The 25,918-nt window shown below is 49.4% G+C and overlaps 2 protein-coding genes across 16 annotated transcripts in view; both read right to left on the bottom strand.

Annotated features, from left to right (window-relative positions):
• Nucleotides 1-670: 670 nt before the first annotated feature.
• Nucleotides 671-4,996, bottom strand: AAR2 (AAR2 splicing factor). Its single transcript, XM_072349822.1, has 3 exons — nucleotides 4,011-4,996; nucleotides 3,247-3,476; nucleotides 671-1,894 (listed from the first exon to the last, which is right to left on the bottom strand). Exons 1-3 carry the CDS (start codon nucleotides 4,756-4,758, stop codon nucleotides 1,727-1,729), a joined length of 1,146 nt encoding a protein of 381 aa, XP_072205923.1. The 5' UTR covers nucleotides 4,759-4,996; the 3' UTR covers nucleotides 671-1,726.
• Nucleotides 4,997-8,628: 3,632 nt separating this feature from the next.
• EPB41L1 (erythrocyte membrane protein band 4.1 like 1) overlaps nucleotides 8,629-25,918 on the bottom strand; it is a 76,894-nt gene continuing 59,604 nt past the window's right edge. For 9 of the 15 annotated variants that reach the window (XM_072349807.1, XM_072349805.1, XM_072349812.1 and 6 more), the window contains 10 exons: nucleotides 19,279-21,930; nucleotides 18,624-18,731; nucleotides 17,095-17,493; nucleotides 15,591-15,698; nucleotides 15,110-15,190; nucleotides 14,839-14,901; nucleotides 14,447-14,542; nucleotides 13,235-13,315; nucleotides 12,198-12,314; nucleotides 8,629-8,770 (listed from right to left, as the gene is read on the bottom strand). In XM_072349807.1, the coding sequence (XP_072205908.1) occupies nucleotides 8,762-8,770; nucleotides 12,198-12,314; nucleotides 13,235-13,315; nucleotides 14,447-14,542; nucleotides 14,839-14,901; nucleotides 15,110-15,190; nucleotides 15,591-15,698; nucleotides 17,095-17,493; nucleotides 18,624-18,731; nucleotides 19,279-21,930 (3,714 nt within the window). In that variant the 3' untranslated portion in view covers nucleotides 8,629-8,761. The remainder of the gene's footprint in view (nucleotides 8,771-12,197; nucleotides 12,315-13,234; nucleotides 13,316-14,446; nucleotides 14,543-14,838; nucleotides 14,902-15,109; nucleotides 15,191-15,590; nucleotides 15,699-17,094; nucleotides 17,494-18,623; nucleotides 18,732-19,278; nucleotides 21,931-25,918) is intronic. The other 6 variants (XM_072349816.1, XM_072349817.1, XM_072349819.1 and 3 more) reach the window with 3 other exon arrangements.

Genomic DNA, 25,918 nt, shown 5'->3' with positions numbered 1-25,918 from the left:
TTCCCATTCCAGACAGGACAGTCCCCACGCTCCATGCTACCTGTGCTTCTCAGTTACATCAGTAACTGATGTTCTGCTCTAAAGCAGCAGAATAAGTCACTGGGTTGGTGCAAAGAACCAACAAACCAAACAGGCACCTTTCATCAGATCTGGGAACACCCGTTACAAACCATTTGTCCAAATGGCAATTGCAAAGACAGCACTCCCTGTGCACATAGACAAGCAAAGAGCAAGAAGACCAGAAGAGCAGTCAGAGTGTAAAAGACCTCAAGGATGTTAAGGTCAAGAAAGCAAATAAAGATAGGGTTAAGAACAAAACACACACCAAACTGCAGTGACCTTCCCTAAGGGCTCATTGTCAGCACTGTGTCTGTTGGAAATGGACATATCAAGACACCAGAGTAATGGAGTTTGAAGCCCTTGAGGAAAGTGAAGAAACAGCATCAAGGCAGCAACATGATGGTTTCTGGCGGCTGATTCCTGCAGTAGGTTTCTGATTATTTGGCAACACACCATCACATTACCACATACTCCCTTCCCAGAACATGCTGCATTTGTGCCTTGCTGTGTACTGCTCATTATGAGCTGCACTCAGGTATAACAGAACACACTGCGACGTTACTTCTGGGGACACTGGACATCCCAATGAAACAAGCCAGCAACAGCACCATAAACTTCAGCTATATATATATATATAAACAGAATTGTACAGATGTTTTCTGTAGACGAGACCAATATAAGATTTATTTTAACTACAAAAGATTGACAAGCAGTGTTACCTTGTTAGATACACATACAAATATCTGAAGAAGTCTACCAGATGAGATGGTTAACGAGCAGGTTACAGGACTAAAGCCCTGCACAGGTCCAAATGAGGCCACAGAGTTTTCCTACAACCTACCTTGGGGATGATGGGGAGAAAGAAGAGACTGTCCTTTGTGAAAGTACTTAAAGTTTCTGATTACAACAAAACAGAAGGGTACAGTTCAGGTCTGACACTCATCTCATGCTAGTTCTCCTCTGCTTCAAAACCTGGGTGACTGTTGTCCAGTAACGAACGCTACCAAACTGTTAACGTTCTTTTACATCATGCTAAGCAGAGTGTCAGCAGGAAGTACAAAAGGTTTCCACAGAATTAGAGGAAAAGATATTACAACATTAGTGGTATAAAATGGGATGAATTCTGCTGCAGCTTTGAGCATTCCTCAACACGGCAATAACTCATATCAGGCAGCTAAGGGTCTGACACAGTTTTGTAATGCTTCTGGTTACGTTCCTGTAATTCGAGCTTAGGAAGTGTACAAGTTCTCCATTCAGAGCCTGGGTTTGGGCTGCAGAAAGCCATGAACAATCATGTGAGCTTACCCTCTTCACTCCAGAGGCATCAAACAAGAGCAGCACTGGCTCCAGGCGTGAGATGCACCACCTCCAGCCCAGCACGACAGATAAGATCAGAGCAAGGAGCTGTTCAGTACAGAAGGAGAAGTTGTTGCTGACGGGGTTGAGGAAAAACAAGGTGTCCAAAGCCACATGGCTACGTTCAAACAGCTCCAACAATTCTGGTCATCTCACGTGGTAAGGAATTTTTCTGGTTTTTCCACGTCTGTCTTTACAGCAGCAAGAGGAATTAGTGACAGAAAACGACTTGGGAAGCTGGAAAAGTTAAGAAGGGTATGGAGAAAAAGTGGTTTTAGAAAAGCCATTTGTTTCTGTGTGAGCACTTTGCTTAGTCTGTGAGCACACCCTCAGGAAGCTCCACTACTACAGGGGCACAGTCGTCAGGCTCTGCCTCAAAGTCCCACTTAAATTTCTTCGTTAGGTGAGCTTTGAATCTTTCCGCCTTTTTCCTTAAGGCCCCATCAACAGCAGCATTGCACGTGTAGGAAAAAAACACCTGAAACAACAAAGTAGATGTCAGTGAGATTTGTGGCACATGCCATGCAGCACCAACAGGACGTGGAAGGGAATGCTTTGAGAGAGGTCCATCGGGAAAGGGTGAGACTTCCTGGCAACTAGGCCTGTTTGGGACAGCCCCAGCAGCGCATGACGTCCCCTCTCATCCCACAGCCATCCTGCCTTCAGTTGGGGTTACAAAAATTAAGGCAATAACTCTGTGTTACGTAGCAGCGCACACGCAATGAGACACATATTGCAGAATTCTGAACTACGCTCAACTGTGAGCAAAAGATCCCCGTGTGAACAAAGGGAAAGAAAAGCTGCCAGGGGCTAATAGTAGTCAATGAAGGCAACACAGCCACACTAAGGGCATCAGCTCCATCAGCCAGCATGAAAAACAAAGGCAGATGAAATCCGAGGGCATGCAAGACTCAGGGGCCCCTGAACTGGGAGGACAGTTACAGTGACTGGGAGTGACTTACAGGTTTGCCCGTGCCTGTCTCAGCACCAGCAGTGCATTTCTGCTGTTTGGACTAACCATAAATCCCATACAAACAACAACCTGATTTCAGGAAACCTTCGTTTGCATAAAGCGGGCAGGAGCAGAAAGGCTTCTTATATGTTATCCATGCCTTCAGCTCAGTAAGATTTCACTGCAGTTTCCCTGCAGGCTGAGCACACCATCCAAGCTGATCAGAAACCATCACCGCTCTCTCACACCAAGCCACGTATTTTTAAACAAATGGTATTTAGAGGGGAAAAAAGCTGAACAACAAACAGACACCATTTTGAACTTGCTCAGCCCCTCTCAGCGATGTTCAGCTTCACACAGCTGAAAGTCCAAATCACTTTTAGGACAAGCATGCTGGTTCCACACAGTCATGTCAGTTGTGCCGCTCCAGAACTCCAAGCCCGTGCCAATGGATCAGATCACGGTCAGTGCTATCTTCAAGGAAAACACAATAGAGAAGACATAGGCCTCACTCTGTACTGCAGCTGTTGACAGCCTCTCCCCTCACTGCCTCACTTTGCTGGTATGTGCATGCAGACCAACTCCAGTCCACAGTGCTTTAAATGCTTGATCTGCTGAAGGCAATAAATGCTCGACGTGCTAAAGGTAAAGCATTGGCAGATCAGGCTCAAAGATGACAAAAGAGGGCATTTCTGTGTGACCAACGCCGGGAAAAAGTAAAAGGAAATGTCAGTGTCCCCTCAGAGGACACAGGCTCCCTATCTCTGGCAGACTCAACAGCAGCTTACTTCCTCTTGAAGCTTCTCTCTGCATCTGTTTCAATGCCTTGCATGCCCTGCCTTCTGACTCGCACTGATCAAGAGAGAGCAGAGCCATACCTGCAAGGTGCTGGTCAGAAAGTTGTCCTGGGAGACGATGTCCACAAAGAAATCAGCTGGGATTTCATTCAGCTGGTGGTACAGGACAAAGATGAGATTGGCATAAAGGTCTTGATACTTTGCAATGGCAGCTTCAGAACGACACAGGATGTTTAACAGTCTTTTCCAGTGCTCAAATGCATCGTATACATTCCCGATCAGGAAGCAGATAAAAGCAAACTGCAACTCAGCTGCAGGCATTCAGAAAACAAAACAAAACAGGTGAACTGAAGTATAACCAGGGCACACATCCTCTAAAAAGCTCTGCAGATGACTACATAAACTGTAGGTTTAGCTCGGGCATATAAACAACCTTCAGCCCCCTGAGTGACTCTGCAAATGGCGATCAATACCGCCAACACCGATTATTTCCTAATGTTGTGCTCTTCTCCCATCTGGAGCGAAAGCACAGCATAACCGGGCAGGGCTCCTCATTGTGGCTGCCAGCTCTGCAGAGCGGTGCTGCCGGCACTCAGAGCTACAGGAGCACTTCTGCAACACTCCCAGGTGCGCAGACCTGCACACCGCCACTGCCGGCGCCCTGCAGGCGTTCACCTCCTGTGCCACGGCTTGCAGGCGCTGCCGACGTGAAAAACAAAAGCTCGCTCCGCAGCCCGGCCGGCCTCCCGGCCCCTCCGCACCGCAGAGTCGGCCCCGCGCCCCATCGGCGCCCACCCCCGGCACAGCCGGAGCTCCGCCCGGGGCCGCCCCCGCCGCGCACTCACCGAGCAGGTCCTGCGGCCGGCCGGCGTAGCGCCGCGCGATCACGTTTTCGAGCGCGTAGCTGAGGTCCATGCAGTGCCTGGTGATCTCCTCCGGGCTGGCTCCCTCGGGGTACGTCCGCCGCGGCAGCTCGGTGAAGCGGATCTCGGTTCCCGCTCTGGGCCGCATCTCGGGCAGCCTCGCCACGCCCTCGGCGTAACTCCCGCAGCCCGCGTCGTACGGCGGCAGCTTCTGTCCCGCGCGGTCCCGGCCGTGCCGCCCCTCCCGCACCGGCAGCACCTCCGAGAAGGCGCAGATCTGCCCGCTCTCCGGCCGCAGCCGCTCCACCGCCGCCTCGCCGACGAAGCTGCTGAGGGAGACCCACTTCTTCAGGGTCTCGTAGGGGTACGGCCCGAGGAACGCGTCCATCTCCCGCAGGTCCGTCCCGAGCGCCTCCTCCTCTCGCGGCGCCTCCCGCAGCTCCTCGCCGTCCGGCTCCCAGCGCAGGGCGCGCACCTGCCGCGGCCGCAGGCAGAGGAACAGCCCCGCGCGCGGTCCCGTCTCGGTGCCGCCGGCGGCGCGCGCCGCACTGCAGTGCACGAAGTGCACCCCCGGAGGGACCATCTTGACGCCGCGGAAGCGCGGCCCCACGGTCCAGCTGTTGTAGTCGATGCCGAACTCGGTGCCCTCGGGAACGCCCAGCACCACCACGGCGGCGCCCTCGAAGAAGAGGCGCTTGGCCAGCTCGGGGTCGGCCTGCGGCCCCGCCATCGTCGCGGCCAAGGGCGGGGAGGGCCGGAAACGCGCGGCTCGTCCTCCGCGCTGCGCCCGGGCCGCCCCCTGCGCCGCGCACGGCCGTTCCGGGCCGCTCCTCGTTCCTCGCTCCGCCTCCGCGCGGTCCCGGAGCTGCGCCGCTCTCGGCGCCCGGGGAGCCCCGCTGCTCTGCGGCCGCTCGCCGGTGGCGCCCCGCCGGCCGTGCCTCTGTTTCCATCCGGTCTTCCTACAGAGGCGGCCGCCCTCCGCCCCCCTTAGCCGACGGATAATCCTTAACGATTAACACCAATGCTAACAGTAACCCTTAACCGCGACCCAAAAGGGTACCTTAGCCATGAGCCAAAAGTGTAACCTTTAACAACAGCCCATATACTCAGCCTTTAACATAAAAGGGTAACTGGTAGCCCAAACTGGTAATCCCCAAACCATTCACCGTAACCCCAAATGTGTGAGCCTTCATCCCAACACAAAGGAGAAACCTCAATGCTTAACCCCAACCCCAAAGGGTAACCGTATCCATAGCCCAAAATATTAACCCTTACTCCTCAATTCTATCCAGAAAGGGTAACTCAACCCTCAGCCATCTCCCCAAAGGGTAACCCTTAGCCCTTAATATTAACCCAAAGCTGTAGCCCTTAAACGTATTCTGAAGGCTAACCCTTAACACCCAACCCTAACCAACGCAAAAATGGTGACCCGCCTAACGCTGACACTAAATGGCAACCTCCAACCCCAAAGGGTGACCCTACAGCCCACAGCATGCCAGCCATGCAGCATCGCCACCAAACACCACCTACAGTACCTATGGGGGACAGCCCGCTATGCAGCCCCTGGATGGAGCCCCTGTCCACATCTGCACATCCTCTTCGGTGGGAAGGAGTCTGAAAAGGCCGCAGAGCTGGTTTAGCCTCAAACACATTTATTTCACTTTTATTGAATACAAGAACAGTGAGCACACACGCGTACACCACCGAGCACTGAAAAGGAGCATGACTGGAGGGGGGAGAAGAAGAATAAGGGAAAAGGGGAGTTAGTGAAGGAACAGCAGAGCACTGCAGTTGGCTGGTAAGGTGCTTTTCAAATATAAACATTATTGTTACTGTTATTATCACTCATGCAATTGCAGGCCAGGTTTGGAATAAATCAGGTAAAAACAGGCACTCATGTCTCCTGCCCCTTACAGCAGAAAGGCCCCTGGAAGAAAACACGCCATGCTGAGCTGCCCCAGCCCGGCAGTTTGCTTTCATCCTATTTGTTTGTTGGTGCTTTTTTATTATTGTTGTCGTTTTCTAATTGAAACGCCGTCGCCCATTAAACAAGCTGTAAAAACCACAGAGTGGGGTCCGCTCACTCCAAGTATCACTCGTCTGAATCCACGCTCAAGTCAGCTCTAACTGTATAAGGCCACTAGTTTGAGCAGTAACCTTCCTTTTGATAACTGTGCAGGTGATGCCAGAAGCAGGTGCCTTAGCTTCAGAGTAGCAGCGGGTGGCTGTAAGGGTATGAAGGCCACGTGAGCTCCTCTGAGTATAAACCACAGTGTGCCAAGGAACAGTGAGCGCAGTGTGCGGGCCATTGCTAATAGGTGAGAAGGGCTGGATGCCCTGCACAGGCACTGAGAGCAGGTCCTCTGTCACCTGGTGTCTCTGAAAGTGCAACCGGTACTGACAGCTGCCTTGGGTGCATTTATAAAGCAAAGGGAAAAGTAGCCTCTTTGCAACTCCCTTCACTCTTTTCTGGCTTGGGGCCTCATCTCTAAAAGCTGCAGCTGACCTACCTGGACAGAAGCTGAGGGAGAGCCACCACGACCGACCCCTTCAGGGATGTGACAGCACTGGCATCAGCCAGCAGCTGTCCCCTGCCCGAGCAGCCTGTGCTCAGGTTCACCATGCTGGCAGGGGAAACCGATAAACCTGAAGGAGAACAGACCTCATGGGGACATCATAGCAAGCAGCTGGTAAACCAAGGCTGACAGAGACCAGGACAGAAGAGCTGAGTGGGGTCTGCCACAGCACCCTAACGGCTCAGGATCTTCCTTCCCACTGCCATCCTCAAATCCATTGTGGGACTGGTGAAATACACCTGTCTCTGGGCACAGTCTGTATGAAGGGTGGGAGACTAAAGGCAAAATGGTGCAGAATTGTGGCCCCTTTTGTTTCTGCGGGAGATAGAATTATAAAATAAAATAAAATAAAATAAAATAAAATAAAATAAAATAAAATAAAATAAAACCTGTTTTTTTCCTTTCCTTTCTGGTTTTGGCTCCAAGTCTATTCTAACCACCTGGTTCACAGTATGCCAGGCCCTGGGCTTAGCCTGTTATCCCCTTCCAAAGGCAGCCACAGAGGAGGCCTGTATCTAAAGGCCAAGCTGTCAGGCTATGGGGCAGGCAGCATCACTGACACCACCCTGACAAGTGCCTCCTTACATAGAGGGTGTGGGTTCTGCTGCCCAGCCTTGTACACTTGGGATGCTCTTCAATGACAGTGCGACCTCTCCAGTCCATGCCTTTGGGCAGCACCTGGAGGCAAGGCTGGGGAAGGACTGCCTTCACCCTCCAGCACAACCACCAAACCTCAGTGCCTCAGACAGCCTTTCCATCATGCAGCAGGAATGGGGGCAGGAACAACTGCTCTGCTTCCAACCCTTCCTACTACAAAACTCGAGTAACCCCATTGCTGGGATCCAGAAACAATCCAAAGCAACCCAACTATCATCACAGCTCAGTGAGCTGGAGAGGAGCAATGAATCCTGCAGCTGTCCCCTTGTTTCCAGCTGATTCTGGTACCTTTGGGTGGGGGCCAGGGAGAGGACCCTTACCTAGGGCTGCAGGAGGAGCATGAACCTCTTCCAGCACCCTTCCAACTCACCACTGACAGACCACTTCCAAACAACCCACACCAAACAGCAAACCCAGACCTCCTGCTGCCACGCCAATCAGCCAACAGGATGGCTCCCACCTCTCCCCCTCCCCTTCTCCCTCAAAACAGCAGTGGCTGATACCTTCCCCATTCTCTCCTTGCAGGACGAGGAGTCCCATTGTGATCTGAGAGTCTCAAAGTACACCACCAACCAAAGTCAATCCAATAGTTAATAATTTTAAAATGGCATCATGTTTACCAGCACTATTGAATTATTTCAATATTCTTCCCCTCCCCCCCCCCCCTTGTTATATATAATAATATACATAACTTAAATGCACATCCATACGAAACCCCTACAGGCTGCATTTTTATAAATGAAAAACCATATACATATCATTTGTTCTGTTTGAAATGAACTCCATCCTTAAATACCTTCAGAGAACAAGAGGTTAGACAAGTGCACAGAGAAGAAGGTAAGGAACAGAAGGGGAAGAGTTAACAGAACCACAAAAGATGCAAAAGAACCAGCATGGAATGAAGAGGAGGGCGAAACCACACTTCCAAATTGGAAAATAACTCTAAAGTAATAAACTCAATGTTTTTCTCTCTTCTTTCCAGAGGTGGGGAATGGTTTTGCTTCTGCCTGTGTTTGTTTTACATCAGTTTGCTTATCTCTTGCTTTGTTGCAAAGCAGTTTTTGTTTCCATTCAATGTGCAACAAATGAATTCATGATTGTGTATCCTTTAATGTAACATGCAAGATGGTGGCTTATTGTATTATTGTTATTAGTACGATTTTTAAACCTTATTTAATCACCAATCCAGCAAATTCTTCAATTTTTCTGCAAAGAGGGTTGGTTTTTTTGTTGGTGGTGTTGTTTGCTATTCATTTCCAGCATATAGCAGCAGTGCAAGGATGCATTTTGTTTCCTGTTTTTTATATATATATATATATATGTGTATGTATGTATATATATATATAATATATTTGCTATTCCTTTTTTAAAAACTTTTTGTCTCTAGCCATGAACATTGCAGCCAGGATGTCTGTGTTTTGCTGACAAATCCAGCATGAAGGCTTCTTCTTCACTGTCCTCCAGGTCTGAATACAGATGCTGACTTCATGAACATGTTGGTCAAGATTCCTGTACAAGGCAGATGGAAATGACTGGTCACGGGGTGCTGTAACATTCTGACCATCACAGGGTTTCTGTTTGTTGAGAGCAATGAACAGTAATCTTGCGAACCCTTCAGACCACTGTTTGTATTTCCTTACCAAAACCTCTGGCCATGAGCTGGACCTCTCAGTTCATTGAGCTGTTGTTGGTGTTTAGGGAGATACCAGCAGATCACTGCTAAAGGCTTCTTTAATTTAAGCTATTCATTTAAAATCAGGTGACTCCCCAAGAGATACAGAAACATCTGGGCTCATTTATGCTGTGTTAAAGGAGGTGAGAGCAGACAGATGCAATGGCCTGTCTGACCCTCCAATGTGCAAAAGAGCTTATCCAAGCTTAGAAGTTGCCTTTCAAAATCTTCATAGAGGATAAACAGACTTCTCTTCATAAGAGAAACACCAAATCCATTTCCAAGATGCCTCTCAAAATGCACCTACAGTCTGGCTGGCTAAGGAGCTTCTCATGCATGTAGTGCAGCTGCCTTTCAAACCTCCTTTCTCTTTTTCACCATGCTCCTCTGCCCCTTAGCTGCTCTGATACAGAAGTGTATTGGGCTGTGCCATAGCTCTGCTGCAGAAAAGCTGCCGCGGTCTCTTATAGGGGAGCCCTCTTTGAATTGTTCATAAGACCAGGAGGGGGAGTCCCCTGGGGTTCAGTCTTAGAGAGTAAAGGGGTCCAAGACAGCTGGTTGCTCTTCAAGAAGGAAGTCTTAAAGGCACAGGAGCAGGCTGTCCCCCTGAGCTGCAAAATGAACCAGCGGGGAAGAAGACCAGCATGGATGAATAGGGAGCTATTCTTGAGGCTCCGGGAGAAAAAGAGAATCTACAGCCTGTGGAAGGAGGGATGGGCAACTCAAGAATAGTACAGAGAAGTTGTTAAGATGTGTAGAGGGAAAAGCAGAAAGGCAAAAGCTCAACTTGAACTCAACCTGGCCACTGGGGTAAAAAGGAACAAGAAACGCTTTTACAAATACATCAACAGTAAGAGGAGGATAAAGGAGAATCTCCATTCTTTACTGGATGAGACTGGATATGTGACCACTGAGGATAAGGAAAAGGCAGAGGTTCTGAATGCCTCCTTTACGTCTGTCTTTAAAAGTCAGACCAGTTATCCTCAGGGTACTCCTCTCTCTGACCTGGTAGTCTCGGCTGGGGAGCAGAAGAAGATGCAGTCAGAGACCTACTGCTCCAACTGGGCTGCCACAAGTCCATGGGGCCGGATGAGATTCACTATAGAGTGCTGAGGGAACTGGCAGAGGTGGTAGCCGAGCTCCTTTCCATCATCTACCAGCGCTCCTTGTTGACTGGTGAGGCCCCAAAAGACTGGAAGCTCACCAACGTGACTCCCATTGACAAGAAAGGTTGTAAGGAGGATCCGGGGAACTACAGGCCTGTTAGCCTGACCTTGGTGCCAGGGAAGGTTATGGAACAGATTGTCTTGAGGGAGATCACATGGCAAGTGCAGGATGACCAGGGGATCAGGCCTAGCCAGCATGGGTTCATGAAGGGCAGGTCCTGTTTGACTGACCTGATCTCCTTCTATGATCCAGTGACCCATCTGCTGGATGAGGGAAAGGCTGTTGATGTGGTCTACCTAGACTTCAGCAAAGCCTTTGACGCTGTCTCCCACATTATTCTCCTGCAGAAGCTGGCAGCCCGTGGCTTGGATGGGTACACTCTCGGCTGGAGCTGGCTGGAGGGCCGGGCTCAGAGAGTGGTGGTGAATGGAGTTAAATCCAGCTGGTGACCAGTCACAAGTGGTGTTCCCCAGGGGTTGGTGCTGGGGCCTGTCCTCTTCAATATCTTTATTGATGACCTGGGTGAGGGCATCGAGTGCGCCCTCAGTAAGTTCACAGATGACACCAAATTGGCTGGGAGTGTGGATCTGCCTGGGGGTAACGAAGCCCTACAGAGGGATCAGGACAGGCTGGAGAGCTGGACTGACAACAATGGGATGAGGTTCAACAAGACCAAATGCCGGGTCCTGCACTTTGGCCACAACAACCCCAGGCGACGCTATAGGCTTGGGGCAGAGTGGCTGGAAGACTGTGTAGAGGAAATGGACCTGGGGGTATTGACTGATGCTCGGCTGAACATGAGCCAATGTGTGCCCAGGTGGCCAAGAAGGCCAACCATCCTGTCTTGCATCAGAAACAGTGTTGCCAGCAGGAGCAGAGAGGTGACTGTCCCCCTGTACTCGGCACTGGTGAGGCCGCACCTCGAGTACTGTGTTCAGTTTGGGGCCCCTCACTGCAAGAAAGATACTGAGGCCCTGGAACGTGTTCAAAGGTGGGCAACAAAGCTGGTGAGGGGTCTGGAGCACAATGGGGGCATATGAGGAGAGGCTGAAGGAGCTGAGAATGTTCAGTCTAGAGAAGAAGAGGCTCGGGGAGACTTCATTGCCCTCTATAACTACCTGAAGGGAGGTTGTAGTGAGCTGGGGGTTGGCCTCTTCTCTCTTGTAACTGGTGATAGGACCAGAGGGAATGGCTTCAAGCTGCGCCAGGGGAGATTTAGGCTGGACATCAGGAAATACTACTGCTCTGAAAAAGTGGTCAGGCAGTGGAATGGGCTGCCAAAGGAGGTGGTGAAGTCACAGACCCTGGAGGTGTTCAAGGAACATCTGGACATTGTGCTGAGGGACGTGGTTTAGTGAGAACTATTGTGACTGGCACATGGCTGGACTGGGTGATCCTGTGGGTCTTCGCCAACCTCGGTGATTCTGTGATTGTATGATTCTATAAAAGGGGTCAGAGCAAGGGGGTAAGAGTGGGGCATGACTCCTCAAGCCAGCTTTGCTCTGGAAAAGAGGATGTGTCTGCTTTGAGGCCTATGTGGGGAGGTGCAAATCCTGGGAATGGGTTTGCAAAACCTGCAGCCAAGTTTGTCTGCATTATGGGTATCACCTCTCTTACTCCCAGCACAGAGGGGACAAGCAAGTCCTTCCTCTTTACATGCAAATGATTTTGACTCCTCCGCAGATCAGGACATTGGCAGCACAGATTTGGTGACTGTGGTGTTGGCTTTCTAACAACCACCACATGGCCATGCCTGCAGTCACAGTCACACTGGAAGCACTGGCCAAGAGCTGCCACTCCAAAAGCATACTGCAGTTGGTGGGGTCTGTCCCAAACATTGATAATGGCCAGCTGTGGAAATGTGCCCTGGCCGTTTTGAGTAGGAAGGTGAGTAAAGCCCATGCAATGTGGAAACACATGCTCTGCCTATGCAATCACATGGGGGACTGGGCCAGTGTCAGTGAAGAACCTTTGCAAGGGACTCCACTGTGTTATTCCACACCATATGGAGAAAAGGGACATGAAGTGGCACTTGTAGAGTTACATACATCTCATACACAGCAAACATAAATTGTACCTGATGACTTTTCCACCTACCTGAGGTTTCTTGTCCCTTTCCTCTGGAGAAGGTTCTGTTTCTCTGTATACCACAGCTTTGGTTACCAGCATGTCAGGATGCTGTAGTTTTGCCTCTTTGATTGCTAAAGCCAGTGCCTAGAAACCAGAATGATGAACGCATTCATTGCTACTTTCCTGAAGTCTGGTATGAATACTGCTCTCAGCCAGAGGATAGGAAGCAGTTGGAGCTGAATGGGATTCTAGGCAGAGATTCAAAGCGAAACCCACACATGGTGGCCTGGCAGAAAAGGCTGGAGCTCACTACTGGCCACGAGTTCATACAGCAGTGGGAGGCCATGTGCTCCCCCTTAACGTGCTGTCTTTCTGTAGAGATGTGCAATGTCCCAGGCTCCCCACTGAAACCCAAGCAAAGGAACAGCAGCCATTCTCTGCAGAAAAACTCTACCAAAAGAAAAACTAAGATAGTTTTCTTAAATTTATGACTATAGTTCTAAAACAAAATCTAAGAATTACTTTAGAGCTCCCTCAAGATCACTTTAAAATATTTTAGGCCTTCAATTTCATTTTTCAAGCAACAAATTCCAAAGGATTGGGTGTCAGGAAAATGACCCTGCAGCCTGAGAGATTTGTATCGATATCTGATATTTCATTACAGAAGTTTGTTGCTTTTTGTTCCTCTGCTGAGGAGGTAGATGTTTGCACAAGGTTTCCTGGTGTGCATCAACCCTGAGTGAGACTGTGCAGAAAAGAAAGGAGAACATTGGTCACTTCATGGTATTTCAACAGGGAAAAAGCAACTGGAAATGTATTTTTAGGAAATTAAAAGGTGATCTCATAGCTGGGTTCTGTGCTGGAATGTAATCTTCACTGCTGTTTCATTTCTGCAGCAGGTACTGATGGGGGCTGGGCTGGGAGCTCTTAGTTGATAAAAGCCAAACATTCCTGCTCTTTCACAGGCCAAGTGGGTGCTGACTGACATCACTCATTCTGAGATGGAACTGGGGTTTCCTGTGAGCAGCACTGCATGCCCTGGGAACACAGACAACTGCTCCTACCTGGTCCTGGTCCACATCTTCATCTCCCGTGATAATTATGCGCTTCTCTATCCTGGTCTCCGAAAATCCTCCTTTCACAGTCTGTGCAATAAGAAGAAACAGAACTCATGTGCACCCCCCAGGACCTTCCTCAGCCCCACACCTTGCAGGCTACGGGCTTCTGGGGCAAAAAGCCTAATTCAAGGCCTTGCCTGCAGCATGTGGTCACAGAATGGATAACAAAATTTATAAGCCATGAGCCTGCATGTCAGGGAGAGGAGACAGATGACACTCAGAAAGTTGTTTCTGGAAGACATGGGTTCCCACCAGAGAAGAGATAGCGCAAACCTAATCTTAGGAACTCCTTGAGTTATTTCATGTATGTCCCACTAAGCCTGATGTAGTGCATGGTTAGAGCTAGCATGACACAGGCAGGGCAGAAGTGGGCAGAAGTATGAATGTGAGATGTGTAAGGCAAAGGGCCAGCAGCAGGTACTAAACACCTCTCCTGCTTGCTCAAATCTCTTGCTGGATTATTCTATTTATGTGTATTTTATTTGGGAATGAAGCGGCCATGGGTGAGATCCACTGATGCATCTATCCCCCCTACTTTAAGCTGCTCCAGCTCTAATAAATCTGATAAACACGACTCCCATAGTTGAGATAAAGTGAGGTGCTCTGGCACAGATGTGAGGTACCTGGCAGCTGTGCTGTGGGATTTCTGGGCTCTGACTCCAGGTATGTCTGGGAACACATGCACCAGTTGCATGGACAGGGGAGTTGCACACGTGCTGGTGGCAATCTACTGCAGTCACTTCCATCCCTGCTGCTGCCTTCAGGACACAGAGCTTCAGCAACATCAAGTTCCTTCTCAACCTAACGACTCCCTTCCTTCACAATATACCAAAGCATGGAGGTGGGCATGGCACTCAGGCACAATCCATGTGGATGGTATGCAGGCAATGAGCACCTGATGCCTGACAAACACAGGCCATCCGTGTCTGAAGTCCACTGCAGTTGCATCTGGCTGAATGGAGTGGGTAGCACAACTGGACTGAACAAGGCACTGAGCCAGCTGATGATTCCCCACAGCCCAGCATACACTTTTTCAGCTTGTAAGAAGAAAGGCATCTTCTTCTGTACTAGGCACAGCATAAATCTATTGTCTTTCCTCACATTCCAGTAGCTTTCATTAGACCCTTCCCTAGCTGCCCAATTTGAAGATGCTCTTACCTTGGTAACGTGGGTAGTGGTAGAAGTGGAGAGGGTTTCTGCAGTGGCACTGAATATGCTGGTGATCAATTCCTTCCCAGCAGAGCTGCTGCTGATCTGCGTGACAGAGAGAAGCAGCTGGTCCCCAGACCATGAACTGCCAGCACCTTTCCACTGGCACAAAACTACAAAGGTGAGCACCTTTCTGCCTTGCACAACAGAGAGCACAACAAGCAAAAAGATGCTGCACTGTGCTTCCAAGTGGACATGTGCTATTTCAGGGCTGACGATAGCTACCCCAAGCCCAGACCTACAGAAAAGCTCTCTCTGCAGTGCAGAGATGATCTGACCACCTTGCCCAGCCCTGACTGCCAGCCCCAGCCCAGGGCTGACTCCCTCCAGTGCTCACTCACCGGTGACACAGAGCGAAGCTCTGTTGTAGAGCCAGCCCCTTTCCCAGGCTTGGTGGTGTTATCCTGAAATCAGAACACACAGGCATGTGAGCTTGAACACATCACACAGGTGAGCATAGCCAGAGGGCAGCTCTGGAGCAGGGTAGGTCACCCTGGAGCCCTCAGTTCATCTCCCCACCCCTGCAGATCTACTCTGGTCTCCCTCCTCAGAGTAGGAGGCCCATGTGGGACAGCAGCAGTCCCAGCACCCTGAGGGGCCAGCCCCGCTTACTGAGGTTGTTGGTGTGGTCTCTGTGGTGACAGCACGAACAGAGGCTGATGCATCTCTGCTGCCAGGCAAGCCTCCTTCCACCTGCCAGAGACAAAGGAAACCCAGTAAGTTTGGAAGTGCCTTTGAAGGGATGACATCTGTAGGCACGGTGTTTTACATCCCTACTGCCAGAGAAGCAATGCACACAGGCCCATCACCCTCTGGAGACATCCCCACATGCTGACATGTGGCAGATGGGGTAGGGGAATCATGTACAGGGGCTGGGTGCAGTGATGCCTGCATGAAAAAGTAAATGCAGGATATGTTCAGACAAGGTTTGGTTTGATGTTTTGGGGACTCTAGCAAGACAAGTGCAAGCAGAGAACCCCAGTGGCCTCACTCAGCCACTGGACCACACACCACTGCTGCATGCAGACAGGTTTTGCTGAACCAAGGCTCTGCAGAGCCACTGGGAGAAGGACCATAGACCCAGCTGTGTCACCTGGGCTGCTTCTGGGGTGCTGATCTGGTGAGCAATGGAGGCATCTTCGGACTTCTTTGTGCCTGGCCCCAGGCTGACTGTTACAGCATCCATTTTTGGGGCTGGTGACTGCAGAAAAAAACGCAGCAAGTCAGTCACTGCTCCAAACCGCCCTGCTTCCCAGGCTGCGATGAGATACAGCCCTACATCAGTGCTCCTCCTGAACCAGCCTGCATGAGCAGTTCCCCTGGAATCTTCTGCAAGTGCCACCTGTGTGTGATATCCAGCAAGTGTCACACTGAGCCTCACCTGGACAACAAGCAGAGCCCAGGCCACTATCCTAGGCTAATGGCTACCATGTAGAGCACCCCGTATGACTTACATACCCTAAATTAGACCCAATATTCCATCCCCAGGCTTTTACGGAATCTTCTTTTGATAGATTCATGGATACCACTGGTCAGGATAAACTGGTTTTCAGAGCAGGTAAGACCCAACAGATCTATTTCTCTTGTGACCTAAGGTATTTCTGTGTATTGCATCAGTCCCCAACATCTGTTGTAACACCTGCATGTCAAATGGAGGCTAACTTGGGAATAGAAATTTCCAGCAAGTCCACAGCATTTCTGAGTCAGCCATGGTCCATGCCCAGCACTGGCCACACAGCACCATGGAGGCTATAAGCCAAACCCGTGGCCCAGCAGCCTGCTGCACAGTGCCCCACAGAAGGCCTGGCTCCGAGGAAACTCACTTTCTTCTGCAGCTTTCTCCCAGATCCAGGGCAGGATGTGTGCTGCAGGTAGGTCCAGGCGCACCCACCTGGCCAGGGCTGGGTGCTGCGGCCAGCACTGACAGAGCTGAGCACACAGGGAACCCTGTGCCTGCACAGAGGCCATGGTACATTTTGTCTGAGGTGGGGTTGGCCCTACTGTCCTGTCTCAGAGGCACGTGCTCCACTTCTGCTTGCAGTTTTCTTCTGTGCCACATGCAGTTTCCTCAGCCCTACTGATAAGCACTCCTGTCTGGACTGACCTCCACCACCCCTGGGTCTACTCCCACAGGCTACTTTGTCAATCTCTCCCAACCAGGCACTACCAGACAGGTTAATTAGCAGCACGTTTCTCTTCGCACTCAAATTTCATGCAAAACATGGGAACGGAGCCATTGGTTATAACACAGAACACGTCCTTCCAGCTTCCGATTTGCTGCAGTGACACAAGGGGCAGGGTAGACAGCCAGACACAGTGCATGAAGAGATGAAGATGACCTTCCTGGTTATCAGATTCACAAAACACAAGACAGCACCATGCACCTGCCAAACTGAAAGAACCATGCAAGACAGACAACAGCATGCATGACAGTAAAACAGTTACACTGGACGGAAACCCAGGGCTGTATGAATACTAGCATGCTCTTCCAAACTGATGTGGGACTGCACATCAGCAAGGCAAAGCCAGGCATCAACAGAGAACATGGAGAGATGGTAGCACCAAGACAACCTTGGTAGAACAACTTCCCTGTGTACCTCTAGCTGGGAGACGTCTGGGCTGGGCTGGGTGACCTTCTCCCTAGTTCTGCCATCCTCTTCCAATCCAGGAACTACTCTGTCAGTTTGCTGGAAAGAAACCAGGCTTTCATCTTCCATCTCACTCTTGTCCTTGTCCAGCTCAGGCAGGCTCCGGGAGATGTCCTCAAAGGCTGTCCCATGGAAATCACCGATCACTGTAAAGTCCACCTCTGCTTCCAGGCTGGAGGTTGAACTGACCGTGATGCTGGAGCACTTGCGCTCGATGGCCAGGTGGTTGTCCTTCAGAAACACCGAGTCCTTCTCCTGGTCCTGCTCCTCATCACCAGCGTCGCTCTCGGGAGCCCTGTGCCGAGGTGGCTTAACTTTCTCCTCGGCGCCCTCCCTCAAGCCTGCTCTCTGAATGAGACACAATGGCGGAGAGAGATGGAGACAGTGAGCACTGCGTGGCATGGCAGCGCCGGCTGTGCCAATGGAGGAGAGGGGAGGAAGAAGAGAAAAGGTAGCAGCAAACATCACAGAGTAGAGTCAAACACAGCTCAAGCACGGAAACCAAAACCTTTCTGACAGCAGCAACTTTGCAGGGGTGTGGGAGAAGGGTTATTCAATCCGATTTTGCCAAAAGCCTATCGGTAATTAATCACTGAAAAAAAAGGGTCAGTCACACAGAAAAGCTTGGCCAGCTTAGAGGCACATCACTGCACCTGGTGAAAGCAGATGTATGCAAAACAACAGTTCCGTTAAGAGACATTCAGAAACAGCTCAGACGCCAATGCTATCATATGTCAGAAAAACTGAGCATGAGAAAAGTGTCCCATCAGCCAGGTAGGTTGGCAGAGAAGCGAAGGACCGTGCCAATTGCACTGAGCTCAACCCAAGTGGAGCATCCGCGTGCGGCTGGCGGGGCAGTGCCCCAGAAGAGGGCCAGGCACAGCACGTCCCCCCACCTCCCAGCGCCCTCCAAAGGACTGGCTCCTAGGGATGCAGACTGTGTGTTCAGTCAGTGTAATTGACAGCATGATCAGAGCTGAGGGAAGACATCCCTGCACTAGCTGCTCCCCAGACATGGACATATCTCTCAACTCTACCATCAGAGGGTGCATTCCCCTTGCCGTTTTGCTGTGAAGTGATAGGAAATCAAGACCCATGCGATTACTTGCTTTTGATTCTCTTTAGGAGATCAGCTCCTTGTTAGCTTCAGGATTAGCTCCAAGCCAGCTGATGCCATGGGAAGCCCATCTCCTGGACTATGGTCCAAGCATTTGCAGCTAGAGCCATCCCCTGCAATATGCCGGGCTCTGACAGCACAGGCACCTTTTGTTTGCAGTGCTGGGAGGTTGAGAGGTATGAGAAACAGGGTGACAAACAAACTCAAGGGGAACACGCCTGCATACGTTTGTGTGTTCATGTACAAATACATTCATAACAGCTCTACAATGGGGAGAGGAGCTGGAAGCATATAGTCCTCAGCTGCTTAAGGTGAGCTATCACACTATGGCAAGAAGCAGTTAGTAGAACAGCACTGAGACCTTTAAGACCACTGGAACAGCAGTCTTTAAATTCTCTTCTTTCATGGTAGATTTTAATGACGGGCCAGATAAATCCTTTTCTTCCCCACTTGGTTCCTGAGATTTGCTCTGGATTAGAGAAAACAGTTAGTTTTAAGGAAATTAACTCTAAAGAAGCTGATCTAGTGCTTACAAGAGCAAAGAAAGCTATTTCATCATCCAGCCACCAGCTTGCCAAAGACAGGGTAGGATGGGTAAGGCTGGTGAGCCAAGCAAGAAGGGATATCAACGTAAGAAATGCAAGGGTGAAGCTGGAAGCGTGGGCACTGCTGCTTGGTGTGTGCGCATCTGTGATGGACTCGCAGCTCCTTAAGCCACCCCCCCGTCTCCCTTTCTTGTTCCTGGATATGAAGCTTGGGTGGCATTCTCCAAGTAGCCAAAATGTTGGGCAGAGGGGAGGTGTCACAAAACAAAAGCCAATGAACCAACTGGCCAGCAGGTCTGCATTCAGCAAATAAGCCTGACCACACACACACATACATACATAAAAGGACAGGGGATGCAAAGCAACTGTTCTCAGTCAATGGATGTGTGAGGTGCCACTGAACATGGTATATAAAGAGCCACACAACATGCGCATGAACTTTCCATCCGGACAGTTCATTAGAAGAGTTACCACGGCTTCTGCCAGTGTGAGTTCACAGCCGGAGTCAGAGGAAGCCAGGTCAGCACTGTCTTCTCCTTCATGCTCCAGATCAACAAAAACACCTTCTTTCAGGAGTTGGGAGGAATCTCCTGGACCAGCTCCTTGCCTGAAGGCAAAGGAGTCCACACTGGACATAGATCCCACTGGAGCACCTGCCATCACTGCAGGTGTGATGGGGACTGTGTTCAAAGTTGTGTCCTGTGACAGATTTGTCTTTCCCTTTGCTTTTGCTGTTGTCTCAGTTTCAGATGCATGTGCATGCTCTTGTCCTTCCTGGGCTGTCCATTGTTCAGATTCATTTTGCTCAAACATCTTAATCTTAGATGCCACTGAGGTTTTCTTGTAGCTCTCACTGTCCTTCCAGCTACACAGGAGTGGGGCTTCAGTGACACCTCTGTGCTCCTGGCACACAGCTTCGGTTGCAGCAGTATACATCAATGGCCCAGACTCTCTCTTCTCTGTTCCACTGCTCACTTGTACCTCTTCCCCACCTTCACACATAAAGGTTGAGAGCTGGTACAACTTGCTGCCTTGACACAAACCTGTTATAGAGGAGTGGGAATGCAAGACATCAGCATCTCCTGGAGACTGCAGTGACTGCTCCAGAGCAAGCTTACTGTTTCTAGCAGTTTCTCCTGCCATAGAGCTCCTGCCTTGCAGAGTTTGTCCGGCATTAAACTCCAAGTCACAGGCTGGCTCCTGTGCTTTGGTATCTGCAGTGTGGAGTACCCTTCCAGAATTAGGACCCTTTTGGGGCAGGTTTCCTATTATGGTCTCAGCTTTTTGTTCTGGTTCTTCTGCCTTGGGAGGCAGCTGTTCCATGCCTTCACCTCTTATCAGCTTTCCTGATGTGGGCCCTATGTTCTGGGTAAGCCCTTTTATCACAAGCTTTTCCTCCTGGCATACCTCTTCTGTTTTTCTCAGTGTTCCCTTTGCTGCAGTAGGATCTGAGTTCTGGACCACTTCCTCTGTGACAGGATCTCTGAGCGGGACTGTCTCTGCTGCACTGCCTTTGCTTTGGTGAGGTCCTCTTGCAATAGGATTTGCATCTTGGTATGTTTTCTGTGTAGCAAAGTGCGTGTCTTGTTTTTTTTCTACAGATTCAGGACTCGCATCCCTGGGTATTTTCACCTCCGTTACAGGGCTCATGTCCTCGAATGCTTCTTTACCTACTGCAGGGCTTGCCTCCTTGCATGCCACCTCTGCTGAGGGGTTCATATCTTCAGGTGTGCCCACACCTCTTAGAAGGCTGGTATTCTGGGACAGGTCTTTGCCCTCGAGTTCCATTTCCTGGGCTGGCTCTGCAGGGCTCAGTTGCTGAGGAAGAATGTCAGGGGTGGGAGTGCTGGGTTCACCCTCCTCCAGCCCCACAGTGGCATGAGGGCAGCTCTGCTGAGGCACAGCTGATGGAGGTAATTTTGTCTCTATCTCTTCCATCTGTAGAACCATGGTGGAGCTTTTCTCCTCCCTCTCACCAGGTAGACTTCTTTCTGAGAGCTCCCACTCTTCTGTGGAGACTTCCAAACCACATTGCTCTTCTGCGGCTGGGTTCCGTCCTGGGCTCTGTCTGGAGTCCTCAGCCCTCTTGAGTGCACACAGCCTCAATCCTCTTACTGACCTTTGCAGATCCTTCTCATCTGACCCCATCTCTTGGGAACACAGTGTACCTTCATCTCCCTCCAGTGTTTTGCAGCCAGTCAGACTCACTGATGCTTGCTCTTGTTGCACTGAAAAACCTTCCTCCTGCTCCGAGGGAGGCTGTCCTGAAGGGCTTGTCTCATCACAGCCTGTCTCAGGCTGGTCTGGCACTACGGAAGGTTTTTCTGACACTGCTTTCTGTTGTGCATACACTGAGGAACTGCACTGGGACCTTTCTCCCAGACATGCCATGGACCTTGGTCCCTCCCCTGGCCTATTCACCACAGTTTCTTGCCTCACTGCTGAGCTGAGCTGTCCTCCTGCCTCTGTGAGCAGAAGCATTTTATTGTCCTCCTCTCCCTCCAGATCTCCTAAATAGATGATCCTCTGTGTAGCAGAAGTCTCTGTGTTGTCATCACTAGACTTCACTTTAATTTTAATGACCTCTGTGACTGCAGTTGGTGCTCTGGCATCCTGCTTCCTGAAGGATGCAGAAACAGGCTCCTCAGACACCATCATGCTTTCTCCATGGAGAGGGCCTGGCCCCAAAGCCTCAACCCTTTGTCTCTCTTCAGGGTTCTGATGTGGCCTGGACAGCCCCAGTTCACTCCTGGTTACCCCCTCAACCCTCTCTTTGGACTCCTCCTCTGCTCTCTCATGTGTCAAACACTTTGCCTCTGTGGTGGGCTCCTCTCCAGTTTCCTTCTCATAGGTCTCATCCTCCCAGACAGACTCAAAATCTTCAGGACTAGCAATCATTTTTGCTCTCTTCCAGGTATCCAGATGTGCATCTGCTGGTTGTTCCTGGCCTGCCACTTCCTTGGTTTTCCCTACTGCCATCTCCACTTTCGACATGCTCACACTCATTTTCACCTCTGAAGTACCCGCACGTCCTTCTTCTTTCTTGACTCTCAGAGCTTGCTTTAGAGCTACCTCTTCCAGCCTAGTGGTTTCTCTCTCTATAAATACCCAATGCTCCGAGCCCTGCATTGCAATTGGAGCAAGAAGAGTTAGCATCAAACATACTTTACCTAACAGCTGGTGATTGCTTTCATGAGTCACAGACAGCTGTCCTGCCTTAGATGGAACTGATCAATTACTTTTATTGTACATGCAAGGGTTGAGGCAGTCTCTATATGAAGTGCCTGGCAACTTGCTGATGAAAGGAAGGGACTGAAAAAATAAAAGGGGGGGCTGGTGCCCTGAATATGATAAAGATTGTTTGTTCATTAACTCAGGGTGTGGTTGGTACAGACATATGACTTTAAGCTTGCTAAATCCTTTATACTTGCATGAGTAGAACTGTTCTCCGGAGTGTCGCAAAGAGGAAGCTAAAGTTCCAACTGCAACGATCGAAATATACACAACGCCTAGCAACAGAAGTGGAGACATGCGCAGAGTACACCGAAAAGAGCCACTGTGGCAGGAAATAGAACTGCTTAAAAGGACTGTGAAAAGACAGAGGGTGCGACAGTTGGCGGGATGGTGATTCCCCTGTCACCCAGCACTGAGTTGCCTTTTGCTTTGCTTGCTGAAATTAATAAAATTATTTAAATTGGAATCAAACTTGACTCTTTGAGTATAAATTGATAACAATTTGGTGCCGTGACTCAGATGGGCATAATGGTGAAAGTGTGAGAGGCTTGGGGAGGCGCCCCACCTGACAGAGGTGGCCCCAGTCTCTCCCTCTTGCCTTATCCCCACTGACGATCCGAAATTTAAAGCAAAAAGGCAAAGGAAGAACAGGTAGACTCTTTAAATTCTGTGCACGGAAGTCTGGACGAAGACGCAGGAGACGTAAGTAACTGCCTGTTGTGCAGGGAAAACCGTTCGGTTGGGGTCGGGATCCCGGAGTGCAATGTGTGGTGTGTGCTTGAGAGGAGGACCGGCAGCCGGATCCTCCAAGCGAGTGCGGACCCTCAGTAGTGCGTTTCCCATTGTTGCGAGGATGTGGGCCACGAACCAGGGGAAGCAAGTGAGAATTCACACAACTGTGTGACTGAAGGCACTGCCGGAAGATGGGACAGGGGAAGAGCAAGCCCTCTGAATCCATGAAGTGTCCCTCGGTACCTAGGGATTCCCCACTGGGGTTTATGTTAAACAATTGGAGGCATTATCCCGGAACCAGGGATAAGGACAAGGCAAAAAATGATACATTATTGTGTAGAAGTTTGGGGAGGACAACAAATAGATAGGGCAGTATTGTGGCCAAAATTTGGTTCCAGTGAGGACTGGGTACAGCAAAAATTGAACATTTGGGTAAATGCTAAAACCCCCTTCAGTCAGGAAGAAAGTGATTATGCTGCAGTTTGGGTCACCCGTCCGGGAGACTCTGGGGTTTTAGTCTTTAAGCTTTTGGAAAAAGACGTAGATAAACAAAAACCTAAACCCCGAAACGAGGAGGATTTCCCAGTAGGACCCCCTCCTTATGCCCCTCCACCAGCATTAGCCCCTCCACCCCTACAGCAGGAACCTGACTTAGATAATCAAGGAAACCAGGAACCACAAGGGCTGATAACATGAGGTAGAGCACAAAGACATAACTTACTACCCATACGGGAGATGCCCATGGGAGGCCCAAATCCACAGATGGGATTCATATCAATCCCCCTCAATTCAGGGGATGTGAGAGAATTTAAGATGGAGATGGGTAATCTGCTTGAAGACCCCTTAGGGGTAGCTGAAAGAGTGGATCAATTTTTGGTACCCAACATATATACCTGGGACAAGATGCAGTCCATCCTAAACATCCTATTTACTGCTGAGGAGAAAAATATGATCAGACGTGCCGGGATGCGTATTTGGGATACCCAGCATGTCCAAGGACCTCTGGCTGATACTAAATGGCCATTACAGAGACCTCAGTGGGATCATCAAAATGACCAGCATAGAGTACACATGCAGGACTTAAGAACAATAATCATACAAGGTATCAGGGAAGCGGTACCGCGTGGTCAAAATATTAACAAAGCATTTAATGAAAGGCAGAAGAAGGATGAAACCCCCACCGAGTGGTTGGAAAGATTATGAAAGAATCTACAATTATATTCAGGCTTAGATCCTGAAACCCAATTGGGACAAGCATTGTTGAAAACACAGTTTGTAGCAAAATCTTGGGAAGATATTAGAAAGAAGCTCGAGAAAATTAAAAATTGGCAGGATAGAGGATTGGATGAACTGCTTAGAGAAGTGCAGAAAGTATATGTTAGAAGGGAAGAGGAGAGTCATAAGAGACAAGTCAGGATGATGATAGCAGCCGTGAGAGAAAGTAGAGAATTAGATCGTTGGGAAGGGCGGTTACCTCGAGGGGGATTGCCCTCAAGGTCAGGGGCAGAAATGGGAGTTGGAGAAAGGAGGGAGGAAAGGACTTGCTTTTATTGCAATAAGAAGGGACATCTGAAGAAAGATTGCAGAGTCAGAATACGAGACGAGAAGATGTTTAAAGAAGATTAGGGGGGTCAGGGGCTCTACATCCTGGGGACCCCGAACCACCAGGAGCCCTTGATAAAACTAAAAATAGGTCCTCACTCTGAAGAATTAAAATTTTTGGTGGAGGTGGACACGGGAGCCGAAAGATCTACTATCCAACAATTACCTCCGGGATGTAAATTATCCCGAGAAACAGCCCTAGTGGTGGGCGCCAAAGGAGAGCCCTTTAGAGTGGGGGTTGTTAAAAATGTTATGATAGAAACAGAATCCAAAACGGGAATAGAAGATTTTTTTGATAATTCCTGAGGCTGAATTTAACTTATTAGGGAGGGACTTAATTATACAATTAGGAATAGGACTTGAAGTAAAAGAAAATGAACTAAAGATTAGGCTCTGCCCCCTCAAGGCAGAAGATGAAGAAAATATTAATCCTGAAGTCTGGTATTCCCCTGAGAGTGTGGGGCAATTGCACATACCTCCTTTTACAATAAAAATTAGAAATCCAGAAATTCCAGTCAGAATAAAACAATATCCCATCTCATTAGAGGGAAGAAAAGGCTTAAAGCCTGAAATAGAGGGATTAATAAACCAGGGACTATTGGAACCATGTATGTCCCCATTCAGCACTCCTATACTACCCGTAAAAAAGCCTAATGGGACATACCGACTAGTCCATGATCTGAGAGAAATTAATAAACGAACTATCACCCGCTTTCCTGTAGTTGCCAACCCTTATACGTTATTAAGTAAGCTAGGACCCGAAAACTTATGGTACAGCGTGATTGACTTAAAGGACGCGTTTTGGGCATGCCCTTTAGATGAATCCTGTAGAGATTATTTTGCCTTTGAGTGGGAAGATCCGGACACCAATAGAAAACAGCAGTTAAGATGGACGGTTCTTCCCCAGGGATTTACAGAATCCCCCAACTTGTTTGGACAAGCCCTAGAACAAATTTTGCAAGAGTACCAGACAAACCCTAGTGTAACATTAATTCAATATGTGGATGATTTATTAATTGCAGGAGAAGATGAAGAACTAGTAAGGAAAGAAAGTATTAAGTTGTTAAACTTTTTGGGATTGAAAGGCCTTAAGGTATCCAAGGCCAAGCTCCAATTTATGGAAGAGGAAGTCAAATACTTGGGACATTACATTAGTAGGGGAGAAAAGAGAATAGACCCTGAGCGAGTAAAAGGAATCCTGTCCTTGCCACCCCCAACAAGCAAAAAACAGGTAAGGCAGGTACCAGGATTAGTAGGATATTGCAGACAGTGGATTGAAGACTATAGTAACAAAGTCAAATTTTTATATAAAAAGTTGACCATGGATGGGTTGTTATAGTGGGATGAGACAGATGATGAAAACTTCCAAAGGTTGCGAGAAGATCTTGTTAATGCCCCGGTTTTAAGTCTGCCAGATCTAAAAAGACCTTTTTATCTGTTTGTCAACATAGACAGTGGCTCAGCTCAGGGAGTCTTAACCCAAGATTGGGCAGGGAAGAAGAAACCAGTTGGGTACTTATCGAAGTCATGAGACCCTGTGAGT

Source organism: Excalfactoria chinensis, chromosome 15 (assembly GCF_039878825.1).
Source record: "Excalfactoria chinensis isolate bCotChi1 chromosome 15, bCotChi1.hap2, whole genome shotgun sequence".
NCBI lineage: Eukaryota > Metazoa > Chordata > Aves > Galliformes > Phasianidae > Excalfactoria > Excalfactoria chinensis.
The sequence above is the reverse complement of the archived record's forward strand: the minus strand, read 5'-3'. Positions and strand labels throughout refer to the sequence as shown.

What these genes read in the sequence shown, in the direction of transcription:
- AAR2 (XM_072349822.1), bottom strand. Translation starts at nt 4,758, where the DNA reads ATGGCGGGGCCGCAGGCCGACCCCGAGCTGGCCAAGCGCCTCTTCTTC. An exon ending in CCGGCCGCAGGACCTGCTCG is followed by an intron (nt 3,477 to 4,010) that starts GTGAGTGCGCGG and finishes GAATGCCTGCAG; the next exon opens with CTGAGTTGCAGTTTGCTTTT. An exon ending in TTCTGACCAGCACCTTGCAG is followed by an intron (nt 1,895 to 3,246) that starts GTATGGCTCTGC and finishes TTGTTGTTTCAG; the next exon opens with GTGTTTTTTTCCTACACGTG.